Source organism: Cetorhinus maximus, chromosome 18 (genome assembly GCF_964194155.1).
Source record: "Cetorhinus maximus chromosome 18, sCetMax3.hap1.1, whole genome shotgun sequence".
NCBI classification, from domain to species: domain Eukaryota; kingdom Metazoa; phylum Chordata; class Chondrichthyes; order Lamniformes; family Cetorhinidae; genus Cetorhinus; species Cetorhinus maximus.
This window is the reverse complement of record NC_135896.1, coordinates 8,595,830-8,611,804: the sequence shown is the minus strand read 5'-3', so window position 1 is coordinate 8,611,804 and position 15,975 is coordinate 8,595,830. Positions and strand designations below refer to the sequence as shown.

Here is a 15,975-nt window from a genome sequence, read left to right as displayed (position 1 = left end):
TCTCCTCGTACTGTATCGTGTGATAAAATACTAACTTGCTACAAAGAATTTCAATGCCCTGTCCCAGTGGAGATTCATATAGGATGTCAAATTGTAAATGGGCAGGGAAGCAAGACAGGTAGCATCACATCGGTTGCCAGTTATATAACACGCCAGTTGTTCAGTTCTACAAAAGTAAAATACTGCAGATGCTGGAAATCTGAAATAAAAACAAAAAAATGCTAGAAAAACTCAGCAGGTCAGGCAGCATCTGTGGAGAGAAACAAGAGTTAATGTTTCAGGTTGGCGACCTTTCATTAGAACTGAAGAAAGATAGAAATATAAGAGTTTTTAAGCCAGTGGAAATGGGGAGGGGTCAGGAAGAAAAAAGGAGAAGCTCTGTGATAGTGTAGAGCGCAGGGAGATGAAATAACAAAATATTTTATGATGCAACAGCTAAAGAGAGTGGGTTGAATGGGCTCAATGGAACTGAACAACAGACTGGGAATGTACCTGTCGGCTGGAGCTATATTTTCCATCCTTGACCAGCTGCAATTTTACCCTTACCTTTTCCAGCTTCCTTCCCTCCAGAGCTACCCTGACAAACTACCAGCATCCTAGCTTCCTGCCCATTTCTCCCATCCACCTATCACCTCTTCTCTTTCACTTTCGAAGGCTGTGTGTATCATTCGACAGTCCTGTTTAAAGAGAACTTCTCAAAACCTATTACATTTTTATCTTTTCCTCAGTTCTGATGAAAGGGTATCGACCTGAAACGTTAACTATGTTTTTCTCCACCGATGTTGCCTGACCTGCTGAGTATTTCCAGCATTTTTTGTTTTTACTTCTAATTATCATCCAGTTCCGGCAAAGGGTCTTCACCTTTAACATTAATCCATCTTTTTCTTTTTCGGGTGTTGATTTACTTCCAATATGTTTCTGAGATTTTCTGCTTTTATTTCTGGCTATTATTTGCCAAATTATTTTTCTGTTGATCCATACTATACAATTCTAAATGTACCATTTGCAGTCATTCCCATTAAAGGGGAGGGGTCCAGTTGAAGGGTACAATATTTTAGTAAATTCACAATCCATTGATCAAGATTGAGTTGTACACCATAAACCAATACTTCATCTTGACTAGCAGCACTAGAGTCCCAGGTACAGGTCTAGTACAAAACACAACATTTTTGACCTAAAGGTTCAACACATTTTTTAGTATAAAGAGGCTACTCCTGGAGATAAATGAGTTCCAAATACTTTCAAGATCTGTCTTGAACCTTTCACACTAAGAGATTTAGTGTTTTAAGCTTTCCAACTTCATAATAAAATATCACCAATTTTCAACTCAATGCTTCAATATTTTGTGTGATGAAAATGGGCCATTAAAACAACTGGTAAAACGTCTTTACCTCCAGATCCCGGATGCCGTCTAGGATAGTCAACCTCTCTGGCACCGATTCAAGATGGTCCAAAGCCACCCGTGTGCTCTAAATTCCAAAACAAAGTTCAAACATGTTTATACTCTCATTCTGTTTTGTCGAAATCGATCACAAGACTGAAACTAACTTGAGCTTGGTAACAGCACAAGCTGGTCAATTTTCTCATTAATAGCACACAAGGAGGTCAAAATTCTCCTTAATAATAGAACACACGAGTCAACTTTCTCATTAGTAACAATACACAAGTCAGTGTTCTCCTTCATAACAATACATGGTTCAGTGTTCCCTTTTGTTGATGCTGGAGGTGACCTCGAGCACTGAACCTTCCACAAGCATTCTTACTGATAAAATACCCTTGTATTTTCATAAATTAACCTTTTGTTTTGTAGAACATTTCTGTGTTGAGAAGTGAAGGCTGGTGGGGTGATGGGTGGGCTGTGGCAGGGAACAGGATGCAAAAGGCTACTGAAATTACATTGTAAAAAATTCTACAACAGCCTTTCCTACTCATCACCCTCTATTCCAGAACATGTTGGTTCATGCTGGGCAAAGGTGCCATGACACTCTGGTATATTGGCAAGGCGACCATTCTTTAGGTGTGAACCTAGGCTGCGAGTACCAGTGGAACATTCAATGGTGAATCACACATCCCACCATCCCGTGCAACCCCCTCCCCATAAATCCTATCAATATGCTTTCATTTTCAAACCAGGTTTGCTGGATAACAGAAAGGAACAGGCACTGAACTTGTTTATCTTTCGTTAGCCCACAGCAGCTGATGCACACAGTTATACACAGACTGGGGATCAAATCTCAGGCCTTTGAAATCTGTATTATTCATTTCCAGAACTAGTGTGCATGGTTCCTGCAGAACATTACAAAATGGCTGCAAACTCAACCTCTGAAGGTCATGATGACATCACTTGCTGCTGACAGCATGACATTTTGGCCATAGAATTAGAGGACTCATGCACCTGCAATTGCCAGGATTAATATTATCACTGGTCTACACAAATACTGACTTTTAGCTTGTAAACATGCCATGTCTAAACACAAACTAGACTTCCAGGTCCATGATACATAAAAGCTGCTATTGTTGGGGCACAGGAGGAAAGCTTTACTATCGATCTAATCGTGCCGTACCTGACCTTGCTCGATCCTGACAGAGTTCCTGAAACGGAAAGTGTGCCAGCTCTCAGTACTCTGATGAGAACATAAAACCAGGTTAAAAAGGCCATAAAAAAGCTAAAAAAGCAAACAAAGCACTAGCGCTCAGCTCTCGAGGGATGGAACGGAAAAGCAGTGTGTTAAACCTGCAGAGAACCTTGGTTAGACAACACTTAAAATACTGTGAACAGTTCTGGTCAGCTTATTATAAAAAGGGCATGGAGGCACTGGAGAAAATGTAGAAATGACTCCCTAGAATGGCAGCAAAATAGACAGATTACAACTATCAAGTAAAATTGAAACAGGCTGGGGCTGTTTTCTCTAGAAAATTGAAGATTGAGGGGTGAAATGAGAGAGACCTTTTACCTTATGAATGGGTTTGATAGGGTAGATACAGATTTTTCCACTTGCAGGTGAGGCCAGAACTAGAGGCCATCAAGATAAGACCTTTAATAATTCAGGAGAAACCTCTTTACCCAAAGAGTAGTTTGTATGTGGAACTCTCTACCCCAGGGAATAATTGAGGCGAATAGCATAAATGCACTTCAGGGGAAGCTAAGTAAACAGAAGAGAAAGGAATAGAAATTATGTTGATGAGGTTAGATGAAAAAAAGAGTGGGAGGAGGCTCATGTGGAGAATAAATGCTGGCATGGACCAGTTGTGCTGTGAATACTAGGTAGCACTATATAACTACCTATGTAACATTCAGTTAAAGAGCTCATGAAACAATTTACGTTAACCCAGCTCCTTGGACATGCTGTGTTTCAGAAACTAGTTGCAAAACAAGTTTAAAGAACTGTATACATAAGGCAGGAAATCTGGAATAAAACCAGAAAATGTTGGAACCACTCAGTGGGTCAGGCAGCACCTGTCAGAGAACGCTAGGCCAGTGAATGTTTCAGGGATGACCCTTCGACAGAATCAACATGGCCAACTTGCTAATGAGTGTTTCATGTATTTTCCCTTTTTGTTAGAGGAGTTGCATAATTTACAGACACCGCATCTGGGCTCTCTTTCAGTCATCGGGTGTGTGCTCAGAATTTAATCTGGTGTAAAATTCAGAGTAATGCCACCTCATTCCATAAGCACCAATGAAGTCTCAGTGTGCAGGGAGAAAAAATGGCCACTGGCACACCCTAATTCTCCTGGTATAACACCATTGAAATAGGACTATTCCAATTGACTCTTGAGCTTCCAAAAATTATCTGCAACCAAAATAGACAACTCATAAGCAAACTGACATCAAGAAAAGGCTAGGTTTGCCAATACAACTGACAGCACGCAAGGTGATGAAAGGATACATAGCACACCCAAGAAAAGTGCTAGTATTGTCTTGTTTGCATGGTAAGTTAATGCTTATGAAAGCTACTCAAGCTAAATTTGCATTTATACTAGGTTACAAAGAAGATTGGATTAAACCAAACTGTTTGAAAGGCTCAAGTCCAAGCATGAATTGCTGACAGTGTTGTGGTGATTATATCCATCCTCATTATCGTTTCAAAGATCAATCAACTTGGCACAAGGTACAATTGAAGGTAAGATATGTGTGACAATGCCAGGCTATTTGTACAAAGAGGAGCAACTGCAGTAAGAGCAGGTTCTTAAAAATTTGAACCTGGGTGGTTGCTGAAAGGACACATTAACTTAGAGAAATTGTTATTACAAGTTAAGTAGAGACCGATAACTTTTAAAGAGATTCAAACTTCCAGTTAGTATTTGAAAGAATGACCCAAGATTTCATATTTTTTAAACTTTTACTGTAACAAATGACTAAAAAACACCACAGACTAAACACGGTTTTCTTTTTGAAGCCAACTTATACTGTAAACTTGAAAGAGGAACATTCCCTTTTATATTTATTACCCATCTTACTCTCTACAAAATTACACTCCTCTTAGCAATGAGTCCACAATTACTCCCAGCTGCCAATGGGTTCCCATAAGCTGCTTCAGTGAGTAGTAACTTTGAGTGACTGACTCCAGGTGCTTTCCTTAGCTTTCGGAGAGTTTCCTAAATACACCACCAGCAGTAAAGCCTGAACCAATGATTTTTCTTTCCCCTAGCCATGTCAGAATGAATCTCAAGGAATCCTTAGATGGTTTCAGGATGCGTCGCTTCAACTAGAGACTGTCTACCTCCCACATGCCAGATGTATTAGCTCACAAAGTCAAGCAGCCTTTTCTCTCGGCTGATCCCACAGGACTGCTGTCTGTCTGTCACATTCATTTGTAAGAAAGCCTGTAACCTGATCTCAAAAATGGTTTCCTCAGCCCTCTTCCCCATGGCAATGTGAAATACATTAACTTTGCATCTAGGTAGAAATGCTAATTAGCTATTCTTGATACAAACTCCCTTTCATCTTAGTAATAAATGGACAGTTTACAGCACAACTGTTTACAACCCAATACCTACAACACCTTTCTGGGACTTTGGGGGACTCAGAGTCTACTCATTGTAAACTCAAAGACTGCTGCCATTGTCTCCAAATGTAAGTACCTTCCACTATCTCCTCAGTAAAACAATCTAAGCCTTCCTTCAATCTCTAACAATCAAATTATCCAGGCTTACTGTCATGCAGATTTCAGAACAGGTCACATGACCCCCTTCACTTGGTCTAAATTTAAAGATAGTCCCAAAACATCACAAACTTATAAACCTCACAACTGTAACATTGTACTGAGTTACAAACAGCTAAGGCACATGTTATGACACAGCAGATGGTAAATGCTGAGTTTCCAAGTCCCACAGGGAAACTTAAAACAACTGCCACAACTTATTTGCAATTTGTATACATTTCGAGGTGCATGCCTTGAATTCAGTAGTAATAAGACCCCAAGTCTTATAGGTTTTTACAAAACTAAACATTTATTAATAAGAGAAATTATTTTAAATACATACATAAATCCACAAATTACTACTATATCTCCTATTTGATCTGACTCCCAGTTACACTTTTGTTAAGGCAACAGTAAGTCACATAAAGTTTAAAAGTCTCAGGCAAAGAAACCTGATACCCTGAACAAGTCTAATTCAAAGTGAGTTCTCTTAACTTCAGTCCCTGGAGGCAGCAGTTTGGTACATACAGGCTGCAGGCTTTTCAATTGTTGGAACTGCCCCCCTTACAAACAGTCTTCTCTCCTTCATACATATTTTCCCCTTTGAATGCAAATCCCCATTGTTTCACTATGTCTTTGGACTCTTTGGGAAAAATAAACACACACTTTCTAAACTTCACCGGGCTAGTAGGTGACACATAACATTCAAGGCTGCGGGCCAAGTGCTGATAAATGGGATTAGGTAGGTAGGTCAGGTGTTTCTCACGTGTCGATGCAGACTAGATGGGCCGAAGGGCCTCTTCTGCACTGTGAGATTCTGTGATTCTGTGATTTCACTCCCTCTTTTGAAAACAATCTAGTCTGGTTTACTTAAAAATGCAAATGTTCCCTTGACACCTATGTTTCTAAACGTCCCCATGTTTACCTAATTAACATTTCAAACCTAACTACTCTTCTTACATCAAAGCACCCAGACGAGCTGCCTCTAATTCAATTAAGACACATGCACACACACATATCCCACTATTATTCTATTTTACAATAAATTCCAATAATATTATGAAAATTATTATATCTTCCTGACTCAGAATTCCCATTCCAAAATCAAAAGCCAAAAGCATGCTTCAGCAACCCTCTCAGGGTAGCGCAGAACAGCTCAGCACCGCACCTACTGTTTCAATCTGAGCTGGGGAAGATGCTAAGGCAGAGCTGGAGGTGGGCAAGTGCTGACAAGAACTGATGGGGCTAGTTTTCATTTTGCTGACATTAAACTAAAGATTTTTTTCAGCTGACTAGGAGATGTGAGGTTGGGCAAACTGTCAGAATAGGTGGCAATAGCCTGGAGTCAAGGGCATTGGCAAAGAGGCATGAACCGGGGTGGGTCATCAGCACGATGTCCTTTCATTGATGGGTGATGTCACCAAAAGGGCAGCATGTGAATGGCAGCAATTTGTATTTCTAATCAGTATTTCAGCAGATCACGGATGCAAAGATTGACCCACAACTATAGTTCATGGGTTAGGGGTGGTTGAAGGCAATGTCTTAGAGATAGGTTTGAGGTGGCTTTTGAAGATGTTGAGAGAAGAAACAAGGCAGAAGGATTGAGAAGGTTCTAGAGTGAATAGCCAACATGGCTGAAGGCTTTGTCATTGATGGCAGAATGGGGACAGGGGCATTGCAAAGAAGGCTGGAACAGCAGAGGGCTGAACAAGACTGCAATGGTAGGTTGGCGTGGCTTATGTAAGTAAGGCCAAGAATATTGAATTTATATGTGAGGGTCAGGTCGATATCTAAAGGGGCATCTGGAATAGATTGTGTGGAATGGAACTCTGGTTGTGGCGTTTTGGACAAGTTACTGTTTGTGTAGAGTGAAATAAAGGCTGGGCAGAGGCTAGCAAAGGAGGTTTGGCGAATACTGTTGGGGCTGAGGTAGTGGCGGAGGTGAGCATTGGATTTAAAGCTAAGCTCAAGATGAAACAGGGCACTAAGGTTATGCAGTGCCAGACTCAGCCTGAGTGAGCACCCAAGGAGAAGGATGGAAACAAGGTGTAGAGTGTGCAGATTCAAGCTTACATAAGTTGTATTTGTTGTTGGAGGCAAAGGTGGAGAGCAGGTGCTAAGGAGCTGGTGGGCTTCCAGGTGATCAATTTTGTCAGAGGAGTCGAAAGCCCAATAATGCTTAATGTGGTTTAGCCAGATCTGGTGACAGATGGCTACACCAGATGTCCACCACATACACTCGGATATGAAGATGGGAGCTGCACGAGATGGAAAAACTAGCGTGGGTTGTACAAGATAAAGCTGCAGAAGTATTGTGGTGAATGGGAGGCCAAAGGTTATAGCTAGAAGTTTAAAAGTGCATCTCTCATTGAGAGTTTATTTCAGGTATTGATGCAGAACAAAATGATGTTGGAAGGGAAAAGGGACGTGTGGTGGAAGTGTTCAGAGATGGCCTTGTCTGTGATTGCAACAATAGGAGTAGAAAGGCTAAGGTTGGGGGGTCTGTGAATATGGGTCAGGCAACTTATAGGAGTAACAAGTTAATGAATAAAAAAGGCAAGGTCAAGGGAGAAGTTCCTGAAAATTAATTGCAAAGACTGCAAGGACAAAGTCTTGAGTGATGCCTACAATGTTTTTAAGGGGGTATTTTGATCTTCGGAGTCTCTTCTAGAGGACAATTCCACTCAAAGGGGCCTGCATTTCCAAGTAGTATTCCTCCAGGGCAAGTTGCAGACCGCAATTCTTCAGGATCAATGCAGCTCCAGATTTGGTTGAAAAGGAGGAACACTTGTCGAGGCTCACTGCATTATCTTTTCTTCTGAGTTAGACTGATGGTTTCAGATAGCAAATTTCTTAGCAGTGCATGGAAAATTCCATATAGTGCCAGCTGACGCAAGTTACTCTAAAAATTACTAAATCAACACCCACTATTCTCCAACAACCTACATTAACTGCACACCTGGACCACCATCTGACCCACTGTGGTACCAGTATGATTAATTTTGTATCAATAACAGTTAAACTCTAAATAATTTAGTGCCAATTAATAATTGTGTGTGCTATGGGCTTGTGGTTACTAATCTATAATTATGAGGTGTTTAAGAAGAGTAAATAGATATTGTTTCTACTCGCAATCTGGTCAGTAACCAGAGTATACCCAGATTTAAGGTAATTGGCAAAAAAACAGGTGGCTGGAAGGATGAGATTTTGTTTTATTTCAGTGAGTTGAGTAGTGATGATCTGGAATGCACTGTCCAAAAGAGTGATGGGAAGAGATTCAATGGTAACTTTCAAAAAGGAATTGGATACATGCTTGAAATATTTGCAGGGCCATGGGGAACAGTGGAACTGGATAACTCTTTCAAAGAGCAAGCATAGGCACAATGGGTTGAATGGTCTTTTTCTGTGCTGTAAGATTCCGTGAAGCGGCAGAGAAGTGTTGCATACAATACTGGATTGAGTTCAAGTTCCGGTTTCTGCTGATCATAAAAGACACTGCTCTACCGTGCCAGCCAGCTTTGCTAGTCTTCAAACGGCTGCATCACCCTTTTACAATTTGGAGTAGTGCTATGAATAATGTTAAATTGCGTGGCTCACTCTATGAAGATTATTGTACTTGAAACCGTGAATCGTAAACATAGGTACTCTGTACGTACACAAGACAAGGATTTTCCACAAGGAAATACTCACACTTTCCAAGTCTGCAATCCGATCCTGCATAAAATGAAACAAAAAATGCAAATCAGCCAACAAACTCTTCAATAATTATCTGGCACTAACACATCAATCAGGTGAACCTTTACAACTCAGATTAAAACAAGCGCTGACAGACTGCTGTGAATTTCCATTGCACTTTTAAAAGAGAAAACATAAGTTAATGTTTCAGATGTACAGAGTCTTGTTATGGTCTGGAACACACTGCTTGAAACGGTGGCAGAGAAGCAAGTCCAATTGAAGTCCAGAGCAAGTAACTTTCAAAGGAGAATTGTATATATACTCACATGAAAAGGATAACTTTGCAGGGCTATGGTGAAATATCACCACAGTGGGACTAATTGAATAGCACAATAAGCTGAATAGTCTCTTTCTGCGCTGCATGATTCCATGTAGACCCTTCCTACTCAGAACTTGATCGCAGCAAGAGACTCCCAGGAGGACAGTGGAAAGGCTTTAGGGTGAAGAGGCCAAAAATTCCTGCTGACTCGTGGGAGTCCCTGGCTTGTGACCGACCGAAATGGAGAAGTCTCATTCATGAATTCATTGAACACATCATTATCTCAAAAATCATTAGATAAATTTGCATTTGTATAGTGTCTTTAATGTAGAAAAGTTGCTTCACATAGAAGAAAATGCGGCCAAACAACACTGTAAGTGAAAAGAAAGCATATTTCAGAGGCCTCTCAGAAATCAATGGAATGGAAACTGAAATAGAATATCTTTCAGATAAAACTTACAATTAAATTCTTGATAAAGCAATAAAATGTCTAACTGAAACATAACTAGGCATTAACAGACAAATTAGGGTGCATAAAACATAAATGCACTACAATGTGGTGAAAGAGAGAGATATTTTCATTGATTTACATTTTAAGTAACAGATAAGGAGTTATTCCAATGAGTATGGCTCCCTTGACCCAAATCTTCAAAATGGGCTGGGGACTGGCTGATAAGGAGTAGTCGGGAAAGCTTTCTGGAATATCTATCTTCAGGTCAGGGCCCATTACGGAACAGCCCCGACAGCTGGATTTCTTGAACAGAATCAATTAAGTTTATAGCTAACAAACAGCTAAATGTTCATTCTCTCTGTTAAGGAAACAAACACCAGGCCACCATTGGATCTGTAACACCTTCAATATTGATGGGTGCACAGGGCATTCTTGGTAGAACCAGAGCTGCCTTGCGGCAGCTCATTCAGTTGGAGCTCTACCAATTATGCCCATTCAACTTATGGTCTTTGGTTTAATTTCTATTCTTGAAATGTGGCCCCCTTAAGTTAAGTGCCAACCTTGGTGCAGTGGTAGCACTCTCACCTTTGAGTCAGAAGTGCATGGATTCAACTCATGCTCAAACTAACTCAGTGGGTCGGTGGAATGGGCTCAAATTCAGTTGCAAATGAAAAAAACTTGAGCTAGAGGCAGCAGAAAAAGAAGAGGAAAGAGACAGGGCATTCCAAAGGGAGTTAGAAATGGTGAGGTTTGAAAGACAGGAAAGAGAAAAAAAAGAGACTGACAGAGAATTCTAGCTTAAAATGCTGGCAGTTAAAAAAGAGACACCAGAAAGTGGGGGAGGACTTATTTCCAGATTAGAACCCTGTGGGGGGATGTTTAAATTTGTACAAGCTCTTCCAAAGTTTGAAGAAAGAGACATTGAAGCATTCTTTATTTCATTTGAGAAGATAGTTAAAGAGATGAAACGGCCACAGGAAAACTGGACGTTGTTATTATAACTCAGGTTGGTGGGTAGAGCACGAGGTTATGCTTTACTGTCAGAAGAAATGTCGATGAACTACGATGTGATGAAAAAGGCTACTTTGAGTGCAAAGGAGTTGGTTCCTGAGGCATACAGGCAGAAATTTAGGAATATGAGCAAACAGCCTGGGCAAACTTACATTGACTTTGAGAGAGTAAAACAAAGTAGTTTTGACCGGTGGATACAGGCATTAAAGGTAGAGACGACATATGCAGCTGATGATTATAAGTTAGTTCATTGATCTAAACCTTTTATCGTCACCCTTTTAAATCCGAGAAGGATAGAAAGTGGGAAGGTGAAAGGAAGGTGGGAAGTCAGGGAAGAGAAGTAGGAAATTCCCAGGAAGTTTTTTTCTCAGAATGAAAAGGAAGGTGCTGAGGGTAGAAGTGTTACTCGAAAATTGAAGTTTTCTCATTGTAATAAAGTTGGACACACAAAGTCAGTGTGCTGGAAATTACAGGGAAAATCTGTTGGGATTTTGGGGTTCAGAGAAGTTCTGGAAGTAAAAGTACTGTGGGTTCTGAGGTTCAGGCACAGGAAAAACCAGTGGTTTGTTTACAGGTAAAACAAGAAGAATCAGTGATAGGTAAAATGGGAATGTGTTCAGAATTTACCCAAGGGAGTTCGGAGGAGCAGTTTGCAGAAATGTTTAAAGATTTTGTATATGAAGGGAAAGTCTTTCCACGTGTACAGGGTGGAGTAGGTAAAGATGTTAAAATTTTAAGAGACACGGGGCTAGTCAATCCTTAATGCTGTGGGATAGTGATGTTTGTTGTTCAGAGGGAGCATTACAGGAACAGGTGATAATAAGTGGGGTTCATGGATATGCTAAACCTATTCTATTGTGAAAGGTAAATTTAAAGAGTAAGTGGAAAACGGGTGAGGCGTTTGTTGGAGTGGTGGAAAAATTGCCCATTGCAGGGGTTCAATTTATTTTAGGTAATGATATAGCTTGGTCACAAATGTAGGTGATGCCTATGGTAGTTGAGCAGCCTATAGAGGTATTTTCCACAGAGGTGTTGCAGAGAGAGCATCCTAGATTGTTTCCAGATTGTGCGCTAACTAGATCATAGGCTCACAGGTTGAAACAGGAAGAACAGGAAGTTAAAAGGCAGGGGAAAGGTGTGTAAGTCCAATTTGCTGACACTCTTTGGTAAGATTGTTCAGGATGAAAGAATAGAGGATAATGCAGCTGTGGTATTTAGCTCAAGGCAATTGGTAGAGTTATAGAAAGAGGACACGCAAATAAGTTATATCAAACAGTTTACATAGAAACAGGCGGAATGTATTCCAGAATGTTATTATCTTAAGGGTAATGTTTTAATGAGAAAATGGCTGCCATTTCATGTTTCAGCAAATGAAAGCTAGAGAGAAGTGCATCAAATTGTTATACCATTTGGATATAGAAATGAGGTTCTGAGAATAGCTCATGAAATTCCAATGGGGGAACATTTAGGAATTAGAAAGACATAGGCAAAAATACAAAGACATTTTTATTGGCCTAGATTGCAAAGAGATGTAGTCAAGTTCTGTAGAACATGTCACAAATATCAAGTGATAGGGAAACCACAAGCAGTGATTAAGCCGGCATCTTTAATTCCAATTCCAGAATTTGAAGAACTTTTTACTGGGGTCATGATTGATTGTGTAGGACCCCTCCCTAAGACTAATTGCTGATAATAATGGATGTGTCTACACGATTTCCTGAAGCAATACCTTTGAGAAATATTGCAACAAAGAGAATTGTGGAAGAGTTGACTAAATATTTTACAAGATATGGTTTACCAGATCAGGGTTGAAATTTCATGTCCTAGCTGTTTAAGGAAGTAATGAATAGTTTGGGGATAAAACAGTTTAAGTCAACAGCTTACCATCCTGAGTCACAAGAGGCTTTGGGAAGATGGCATCAAACTTTAAAAACTATGATGAGGGCGTATAGTCGGGACTATCCACAGGAAATTTACTCATGAGAAATTGGTGGGTCAACATTTGGAAACTAATCTCCTGGATTATGTATCAAACTTCAGAGAAAGAGCATGTGAGTTAGCTAGGGGACATTTAAAGATATCACAGCAAGTGATAAAAGTGAAGGCAGACAGGAAAGCTATAACTTGTAGTTTTGTTGCTGGGGCAAAAGTGCTAGTTTATTACCAGTGCTGAGTGACTCGTTAAAGATAAAGGTTCAGTGGACCTTACAGGATTGAAAAGAAACGGAGTGAGTAAATTATTTAATAAATACTCCAGATAGAAGAAAGAAGCAGAGGGTGTGTCATGAAAATATGCTTAAAAAGTACTTTGACAGGGAAGAGGACCAAAAGGAGGTATTAGCGGTAGTAGAAAAGAGGTAGAAATTAAGGGCTCTGAAATTGATTTTCCTCTAATCAACTTGGATAATGAGTGGGAATTAATGGAAATTTGTACCAAATTTTTAGCAGTGTTGTTGCTCCATTGACTGACCTATTAAAAAAGAACAAGAAGTTTCAATGGGCCCAGGAGTGTCAGAAGGCATTTGACAATTTAAGCTGGCCGTTGATGCAATATAGGCACTGTGGCCATATTGTTACAAGACGATGACGACACTGGAATTGAGAAATCGATAGGGTATTTTCCACAGAAGTTGAATGTACAACAGAGAAGATGCTCAACAATTGAAAAAGAGACTCTGGGTCTGGTATTAGCATTGCAGCATTCTGAGATTTACGTTGCAAACAATTCGTCAGAAACAGTTAGTTACACAGACCACAATCCTTTCAAGTTTCTAGACAAATCTCGAGACAGAAGTGCAAGACTATTCAGATGGAGTATATTGCTGCAACCATTTAATCTACAGATTATACATGTGGCTGGACAAGAAAATGTAATTGCAGATGCATTGTCAAGAGTTTGAAGCTGAAGAGGGAAAATTGGACATTTAAAAACCTGGACACCGGACTGGAATGATTTCTGTTGATACCAAGGATTTGTGTATAAATATTGTTGTGTTATTCCACGCATCTGGTAATGTAATAGTGTGAGTACATAGATAAGTATGGGAGGTAATGTAAGATGGGTTAAGAAAATGAAGCTGTCTTTTTAAATTATGACTGCTCATTTTCCAGTAAGAAGAGGGGTGTCATGAAAGTATAATAATTTTCATAATATTATTGTGATTTATTGTAAAGGTAGGTTAATAGTGGGGTTTGGATTAGTTTCTGTGTGTGGATGTGTTTGTGTGTGGGGGGGAATTTAATTGAATTCGAGACAGCTGGGTCTGGAGCTTCTGAGTTATCAAAGGGGGAGCTAGGTTTGAAATGCTAAATACGTAAACATAGCTTAAGTTTTAGAATGCGAGATGTGAGGGAAATTTGCATTTTTAGGTCAATTAGAGTAGTTTGAATTTCAAAGAGATGGTAGGGTGTTACACCTAGCTAAAAGAAGCTAAGCCAAACAGTGTACTTGTTTTTCCTAAAGGTTACTGATAATATGAGTACAATGAAAGATTTATACTATATGAGAAAACTAAAATTGCAAAGACATATTACAACAATGAAATTTACATCAAAAAAGGAAAACATGCATAAAGGGGATGAGGAAATTTATAGGGGGAGAAGGCATTCTAAGATCTAACACAAGTGTGAAAAGCCTCCAGCCTCTGGGCATTAAGTCGCGGTCTACAGGAACCGAAGCTAAGATAACTCATTTTCAATATCACTAGTGAGGGTATTGTGTGATATTGAAATCTATTTTGTTTACTGTTGCCTTAATGGAGGTGTAACTGGGAGCCAGATTAATTAGGGGATTTAGGAGTTATTATAGTAGTAATTTGTAGACCTACGCATGTGCTTAAAATCTTTTGTTAATAAATGTTTAATTTAGTTTTGTAAAAAGCCTCTAAGTCTCGGTGGACTTATTACTACTGAATTCAAGACATGCATCCTGAAATAAAATACAAATTGCAAAACAGTTGTGGCAGCTGTTTCAAGTTTCCCTCTGGGACTTGGGCAGCTCGGCATTTACCATCCGCTATGCCATAACAGGCTACAAGAGCAGGTCAGAGGCTAGGAATCCTGCAGCAAGTAACTCACCTCCCGACTCCCCAAAGTCTGTCCACCATCTACATGAAAAGAAGCTTCCGGGAGATGGAAGAAGCATATTATAACATCTCCCAACAGACACGCTTTGAGCAAACCCCATGCCACATCGTCTTCCCAGTTATACAAAATGTTGCTTCCTGATCACTTACTAGCTTTTAGGCTATACTAGAAAAAGTTATACTCACGTCATATCGTACCTGCAATGTTCTCATCTCTTCATCCTTCTGACACATCTTTTGCAGTAATTCTGTTGAAGGACAATATACAAACCAATATTAATTTAGGAAATCAAGGACACAACCTTTTATTATCACTTAGAATGGCTCTGCCATGACTTTGGTAATCATTAAGTTTGAGCTCATCCAAACTCTGCTATCCATATCCTAACTCACACCAAGGGTTGAATTTTACAGGTCACCATGGTCCCTGCCCCCACCTCGGCTAAATGGTCAGGGTCGGGGGAAGCCCGCCCATGATCCTGATGACCACAACAATTTAAAGCTGGGAGCAGCGTGAATTGCTTTAAGGTGAGACCTTTGCCCACTTCTCAGAAGGAAGTCCCGCCTTCAAACCCCTCCACGGTCTCTGCCCTCTCTCTGTAACTTCCTACAACCCTCTGAGATCTCTGCACTCCTCCAATTCTAGCCCCGCGCACATCCCTGATTTTAATCACTCCACCATTGGTGGCTATGCCATCAGCTGCTTAGCTCCTGAGCTCTGGAATTCACTTAACCTCTCTGCCTCTACACCTCCCTTAAGACACTCCTTAAAGCCTATCTTATTGACCAAACTTTTGGTCACCCATAATATCAATTGCAGCAACAAAATCCATATGAGGGGACTTTTGATGCGTACACTAAAAATAAATGCACAGGGTGCATTGTGAAGACATTGGGGCAGATTACAACAGTCAGCATTCCAGTTGAAGATCTTCCACTGAGCAAGACAACACATTGCGAATTCTTGTGCAGAAATCAGTGTGCCTGGTTCACAACCTACATCGTTTTATGCCCTTAATGAATAGAAAATCGGGTGGGTCACAAACTGGGCATATTGACTTCACACTCAAATTCCTAATATGACCATACAAGCGTGATGGGCAGGAAATGATCAGCTGGTCCATCACGCCTTTCCAATACCATTCTGCCCTCTACGATCCCCCAACCCGTCGCATCACACAAAGTTTTGGCCTATATAGCCCATATCTAATTATATTTTTTCTCATCTTTCCTTCCTTTATCTTTATCACTATTTTTAATTCTCATTTCTCTAACCTTATTAGAACTATT

The 15,975-nt window shown here is 40.1% G+C and overlaps 1 protein-coding gene across 3 annotated transcripts in view; it reads right to left on the bottom strand.

The window, feature by feature from the left end:
* Nucleotides 1-15,975, bottom strand: part of cep128 (centrosomal protein 128) — a 326,023-nt gene that overhangs the window by 45,744 nt on the left and 264,304 nt on the right. For 2 of the 3 annotated variants that reach the window (XM_078562065.1, XM_078562066.1), the window contains 3 exons: nucleotides 14,884-14,933; nucleotides 8,835-8,858; nucleotides 1,392-1,469 (listed from right to left, as the gene is read on the bottom strand). In XM_078562065.1, the coding sequence (XP_078418191.1) occupies nucleotides 1,392-1,469; nucleotides 8,835-8,858; nucleotides 14,884-14,933 (152 nt within the window). Of the gene's footprint in view, nucleotides 1-1,391; nucleotides 1,470-8,834; nucleotides 8,859-14,871; nucleotides 14,934-15,975 lie in introns of all 3 variants that reach the window. The other variant, XM_078562064.1, reaches the window with a different exon arrangement.